The 6512-nt window shown below is 62.6% G+C and overlaps 1 protein-coding gene across 1 annotated transcript; it reads right to left on the bottom strand.

The window, feature by feature from the left end:
* Positions 1–202: 202 nt before the first annotated feature.
* NKX6-1 (NK6 homeobox 1) lies at positions 203–5387 on the bottom strand. Its single transcript, XM_012770931.3, has 3 exons — positions 4601–5387; positions 2760–2932; positions 203–467 (listed from the first exon to the last, which is right to left on the bottom strand). Exons 1-3 carry the CDS (start codon positions 5262–5264, stop codon positions 207–209), a joined length of 1098 nt encoding a protein of 365 aa, XP_012626385.3. The 5' UTR covers positions 5265–5387; the 3' UTR covers positions 203–206.
* Between the last annotated feature and the right edge of the window lie 1125 nt (positions 5388–6512).

The raw sequence follows: 6512 nt of genomic DNA, 5'->3' as shown, positions 1-6512 counted from the left end.
CTTTTTCTTTTGCCTTCTTGGCAACCCCCCTGAGTCCCCGTCCCCCGCCTGCGCCCCGCGGCTCCAAGGTTAAAAAAATAGATATGTACATCTCAGAAAGTAGCAAAGGGTCCCCGCAGGCGGGCGGGCGGGCAGGGCCGGGCGCTCCGGGTCCCCAAGGCGCGCGCTGCTGCTGCTGCTGCTGGCGGCCACCGCGCCACGCGCGCTCAGGACGAGCCCTCCGCCTCGGCCGCGTGCAGCAGGAGGCCCCCGCCGCCCCCGCCGCCCGACTTGTGCTTCTTCAGCAGCTGCGTGATCTTCTCGTCGTCCGAGTTGGGGTCCAGGGGCTTGTTGTAGTCGTCGTCCTCCTCCTCGTTCTCCGAGGCCCCCTTGAGCCGCTCCGTCTCCGAGTCCTGCTTCTTCTTGGCCGTGGCCATCTCGGCCGCGTGCTTCTTCCTCCACTTGGTCCTGCGGTTCTGGAACCAGACCTGGGGGGGGAGGGGCGGGAAAGCAGGGGAGGGGGTGACACAAGAGGGGACAGACAAGGGGGATGGGAATTGAACGCGGGTACCCCGAGGAGGAGGAGGAGGCCGGGGGTACCACTTTGCACATCCCGGTTGGGAGCTCCCCATAGGGGTCCCCCCCTCCTGCCTTGGTGGCCCGCCACCTCCCCCCCCACCTTGTCTCGGTGGCCCACTGTCACCCTCCATCGCCCCAGGTTCCCGGAGTGACGGACACCAGCGAACGGACTGCCGTTGCCATGGTAATAGCAAGGCACACCAGAGCACTGAGGCTGCCCGTGAGGGATTCTCAGAAGAGGCAAAAACAAAACTTGGGAACTTAAAATGAGTTTCCCCTAAAAAAAAAAAAAAAAAAAAAAAAAAGTGAGTTCGCTTTCCTGCTTGCTAGTTTGGGGTGGAAAACTTTTCCCCTCTTTATAAAGTCACCCCATAAAGTGGCTGCGATGTGATGATGCCTTATGTACTTTCTCAGATCAAGGAATTTTTAAACAATAACCTGGAGGGTGCTCGCTTTTCAGTGTGATTTGTGGGAATAAGGCACGGTTTTCACCCCCAAATCACTTCCATTCTTTTCACTTTTAGACATTTGTATCGCTTATCTCAGATCTGGATAAATACACAATCACGGTAGGTGAACAATCTCCTTCCCATTTATAATTACAATGTATGATGCAGAGGTTTTTGGGTTTTTTTAAAAAAAATAATTGCAATACAAACACCAAATCAACCATAATAACCAACATAAATGAATGACCATACTTAATATCTCAGTCAAAATCATCACAGTCGTTTTGCTCCAGAGAGTTCTTTTGCTGTCTCTCTCTCTCCCTCCCTTCAATGTTTTTCATAAAACCAAAGTAAAGTGAAAGTTAGAATTATCATGGGTTATTTTTTAAAAAGTGAAAACCTGCCAATGACATTATTTTCCCATACTAGCATGACTATTATTTTAATATTGCTCCTGCCCAAGAAATTCACTTCATGTACAAATCGTTTTGTGCCTACTCATGATGTCCTGACACTGTGTTTGATACACATATTTTAACCTGAAGCATCAGCAATAAGCAACCAATGTCCCAAAGATACTGAATTATCTCTTTATGCTTCTCATCCATTATGTATTTTATCTACAGAATCCAAATCGTTAAGGACGTTGATTTTGATTTTTCTTTTATACAGCCATAATAATTCACTTCTGGCCACGCAGACATATTTACAGTGACAAATGAAGACCTCCGGATTACCGTGGTAGGCTCTGTACCAACCCACTGCAAAAATAATAATTTTAGCGGTGATGGTATCCTAACGGCCACGTACAAAATCACTCCTGAGATGTATTTTAGGATGCTTTTCCAGGGGGAAATACCCTCTAACCAGCAGAGATGGTTAATGTTATTCCCACTTAATTTAAAGAGCAACGATATTAACCAATGCAAACAGACTTATACCCCAAAGAAATAAATATAATAAACTGAAAAAGAAGGATAAAATAGAATACTGAAAATACAGGAAACCATCAGGACGAATTGACCCAGCTGAATCAAAAAATCCCTTTATTTTTTCAGGGGCAGATTTCTAAAATCCGATCCCCTGGAAATTTACTGTACAACTCAATTGTAAGTAAAGCGACATTTTAATTATAAATTCCAGTCATGGACCGTACGATATCTTAAATCTGTGGGCAAATTTATTTTAGACAGAATTCAATCCTTAATACGGTAATAATCTTGTCAATTCATTTGGAAAATCATTCCAAAGTGACTGTGTTCAGCCAAACTAAAAGCGGGCTCATCTTTGGTTAAGTGGTTAGATCCTGTGGCTTTATTTAAAACAAAACAAAACAAAACAAAAAAAACTTGCAAGTTATAATACAGTAGCTCTATAATGATAAACAAAATCTTGCATACCTTTACAAATAGAATAGATAGAAGCTATCTCGCTGGCGCGTGATCTATTCTCCGGGCTGATATTTCGGTAATGCTTTTTTATTCTCTGATAATGGCAAGTTCCCCTAGCACAGGCTGCTATCTAGATTAACCTAATTTCAAAGGCGGGGGCTTGATCCCTTTTGTTCATCCACAATGTGCCCGCCTGCGAGACCCCCACGCCCCTTCCCTGCTCTCAATTTCTCCCCAGCCTCCCGGTACCAGCACCCCCCTCCACCCCAACCCCACCCCGGCTGTCTGTTAGTTTGGGGCGCGCGTGCAAACGCCCGCAGGGCTCCAGGCTCATCCCTCGAGCTTTGCCAGTTCGGCTCACCTTGACCTGGCTCTCCGTCATCCCCAGCGAATAGGCCAAGCGAGCCCTCTCGGGCCCCGCCAAGTACTTCGTCTGCTCAAACGTCTTCTCCAGCGCGAAGATCTGCTGGCCCGAGAACGTGGGTCTCGTGTGTTTTCTCTTCCCGTCTTTGTCCAGCAGGATTGATCCTTGGTCTGCGAGAACCAACAAACAATGCGGGAATGGGGTGGGGGTGTAAACAATAGGTCACAAGCCACCAGCTCCACTGGGGGTGGGACAAACACAGAAGTCCCAGAAACAATGTTTTGCAGGGAAAAGAAAGCTGGAGTCTGGGGCAGACACGAAGAGCGCAGTGGCGCGTCCCTGAGCCTTTTCACGCCCACCTGTGTTTGCACAAGCCGGGTGTGTTCGGAGCAGGAGACACCTTCTGCTCAGCACCCACGTCCGACAGCTGGGGACCCTACTACTGCCGAAGTTTACCGGGCGGGGTCCAATCTCGAGGCCCCATTCCATCAAGGAGGGCCGGAGAAAGGCCACTCTGGCCTCCTGTTCCAGTCGGTGCGCCCTGGGCCCCAGCGCCGCCGTTGCAGGAGGATAACTATGTCCCCCCACCATCCCCTGGCGCCCCCCACTTCTGTAACCTGCCTCCCGGCAACAAAGGGCTCCTTGTGTTCGCACACAAGGGAGCCACATCGCCCCGAAGTCCAACTCCGCGGCGGCCGAGGGGGGAGGAGGAGGGGGCGCAGCCTTTGTTGGCTGTCCCTGTGCGGCCACCAGAACTGACACAATAGCGTCTCCCTGACCCCCCACCGCCAGCCCCCGCAGCCCTGCGTCCCTCCCGGGCTTCCCAAGGGAGCCCCCTTTAGGCTCCCGCAACTTCCCGCAGTTTCTGCGGCTTAGCCGCAAGAAAGGAGATCCAGAGACTTGGGAAAACTTCAGGGACTTGGTGGAAAGCAAAGAACTGAGCGAAAACAGACCCCCGGCTGGGCTCCCCAGCCCCACCTGCAAGCCTGGGAGCCTCCCTGGCGCGGTGACTCCCGCGCCACCCAGACCAGGGCGATCCTGGGGTGACTCGGTGCGGGTCTCTGCGGGATGTCGCATTTTACCCGGTCCGTGTCCCTGCACTTCACTTCCCACCCCTTCCCGAACCCCACCCCCGGGCTGCTCCTTGTGTTATAGGACGTTGGACTCCACAGATGCCGCTACGTGTTCCTGGACCCCATGTGTCCCGCCCGCCGCGATCGAGGCGGGTTGGGCAAGCCAGGCCCGGCGGTGGGGCGCAGCCTGAAGCGCCTGGGCGCCCGCCCTCCTCTAGGGGCCGCCGGCCTGACTTCCATGGGCGACGGGGACCACTGAAGAGGTGAGGTGGGGACGCCCCGGGAGGAGACCTGCACGCAAATACACGCGCTTCGCTCCGGGCGGTGGAGGGCTCGCGGCCGCGCGTCCTCCCCATTCGAAGACAGGCAGCAGCGGGGCCTGGACGGCGCGCGGCCCCGGAAAAGCCGGGGTGCAACGGCCTGTCCCGCCCTCCCCGTTTCTCTAACCCAGGCCGGGCCTGCGGGGGCCGGCGGGGCCGGCTCGGGAGCAGCCGGGCCGCAGAGGGGACCTGCGTCCCCATGTCCACGCGGACGACACGCGCACGCCGGCCCCGCCGAGGCGCGCCCGGGGCTTCGGGAGAGGGAGGCGCTGGGCTGCAGGGACGCGAGCTCCGGAGCGCACGAATCCCGCCTCCAAGGACGCCCGGGTCCCCGCGCTGCCCGACCGCCGGGGCAGCGACAGGGTGGCCCGCCTGGCGCGCACGCCCGGGGACCGCGACCCGAGGGAGCGCGAAGAGCGGGCGGGCGGGCGGGCCGCGTACTCACGCGGGGCGCAGGCCAGGCGCGCGTCCCTCCAGGGCGGGCTCTGCATCACTCCGGGCCAGAAGATGGGCGTCCGGCCGGGCAGCTCGGCCAGCGGCTTGGGGTAGCGGCCCACGGCGGCCACGGCCGCGGCGCTGGGGCTGAAGTAGAGCCCGGGCGGCGGCGGCGGCGGGCTCAGGCTGCCGAAGCGGGGCAGGCCGGCCAGCAGCCCCGCCGGGGACGAGGCGGCGGCGGCGGCCGCGGCAGCAGCGGCGGCGGCGGCGGAGGCGGAGGACGAGGACGAGGAGGAGGACGAGGAGGACCCGGAGGGCGAGGCGGAGGGCAGCGCGGCCCCCGCGGCCACCGGCATGGAGGGCCGGCTCAGGATGTCGTTGATGCCGTGCGGGGTGGCGGCCGAGAGCTGCTGCGGGGGGCTGCCCAGCGACGAGAGCCCGCCCGCCGCGGGGGGCTTCAGGCCGCCGGGGTTGTGCGCGCCCAGGGGCGGGGACGGCGACGCCGAGGCCGACGACGAGGACGAGGAGGAGGGCGGCCCGGCGGGCAGCGGCGGGTAGGCGGCGGGGTACAGCGGGGTCTTCATCTCGGCCATGCTGTGCAGCGCGGCCAGGGGCGGGCTGCTGAGCAGGAACGCGCTCTGCCGGGCGCCCTCCATCGCGCCCACCGCCAGCATGCCCCGGCCGCGCGGGGCGGAGCGCGGGACGGAGCGCGGGACGGCGCGCCCCGCGGGGCCCGGACCCGCCCTGCCAGCCGCCCGGGCCGGGACCTCGGCGCGCGGGGAGTGGCGCTCGCAGCGGGGACGTCCGGGCCGGGCGCGCAGAGCAGAGGCGCGTGCGCCCGCGGGGGTCCGCCGGCCTCCCGCCGCGAGCCCCGGGTGGGACCCCGGGTGGGACCCCGGCTGGGACCCCGGGGGAGACCCCGGCGCCGCCCGCGCCCTCGCTCCGGCCCGCGGCTCAGAGCGCGCCGCTCCCCATCCTCGCCCGCGGGACACGCGCGGCGCCGCCGCCCCCCGGAGCCCGGCCCGGAGTTCCCAAGGCGGCGGCGGCCAAGTTGAGAGTCCCCGGCCGGGTCCGCGCGGCCGTCGGAGGGTGGGGCCGGCTCGCCGTCCTCCGGGAGGGTCGCGGCGCGCGGGGCTCGGGCGTCCCGGGCCGGGACAGGGCGGCGCCGCCGGGCCCCAAGGTCCCCGGGCTGCGCGCGGGCGCCGCCTCGGTCCGCGCGCGGGCGCCGGAGTTGCGGGACGTGGGAGGAGAAGACTCTGGAAAGCGGCGGCCGGGAGCGGAAAGTCCGCCCGTGCGTCCGCTCCTGCGACCCGCCCCGCCGCCGCCGCTCACAGTCCTCCTTCGGGTCCGCTCGCCCCCATCGGGGCCCCGGCAGGCTGCGCCCGCCCGATCCGGTCCCCGGGCCCGAGCCGGCTCCTCCCCGGGCTCCCCGCGGGCCTGACAGCAGCGCGCCGCGCTCGCAGGTACTGACACGCCCGCGCCCGCCCGGGCCCTCTTCAGCGCGGCGCGGGGGAGGCGGCGCGGGCCCGGCGAGAACTTTGCGCGACGTCACTCCCGGGGCGGCCGGCCGCCGGCAGGGGCGTGGCCAAGGCCGCGGGGTGGGGGCGTGGCCGCCGCGTCCAATAGCGCGCCGCCTCGGGCCTCGCGTCACTCTTCCCGGGGCACGCCCACTCGCCCTCTGATTGGCGGAGGCGCGCGCGGGCCGTCCCCGCCTCCTCCCACTTCCTGCCTCCTGTGGGCGGGGCCCCCCGAGGGGGGCGTGGCCTGGCGGGCTGGCGGGCGGCGCGGTTCTCCCCGGCTGGGCCCGCGCCCTCCAGCCAGCCGCCGGGGCGCTGCACTGTGTTCGCTGAGCTGGGCGACGGGAGGGGATGGGGGGGCAGAGCAGAGACGGAGAAGAGGGTATTGCTTTTTAAAGAGAAGGA

This window comes from Microcebus murinus, chromosome 29 (assembly GCF_040939455.1).
Source record: "Microcebus murinus isolate Inina chromosome 29, M.murinus_Inina_mat1.0, whole genome shotgun sequence".
Lineage (NCBI taxonomy): Eukaryota > Metazoa > Chordata > Mammalia > Primates > Cheirogaleidae > Microcebus > Microcebus murinus.
Note: the sequence above shows the minus strand (reverse complement) of the source record. Positions and strands in the feature narration are given on the sequence as shown.

Excerpts from the sequence above, each read along its gene's own strand:
- NKX6-1 (XM_012770931.3), bottom strand. The coding sequence starts at position 5,264 with ATGCTGGCGGTGGGCGCGATGGAGGGCGCCCGGCAGAGCGCGTTCCTG. Across the intron at positions 2,933-4,600 it reads GCGCCTGGCCTGCGCCCCGC|ACCAAGGATCAATCCTGCTG; the intron begins GTGAGTACGCGG and ends TGGTTCTCGCAG. Across the intron at positions 468-2,759 it reads TGACGGAGAGCCAGGTCAAG|GTCTGGTTCCAGAACCGCAG; the intron begins GTGAGCCGAACT and ends CTCCCCCCCCAG.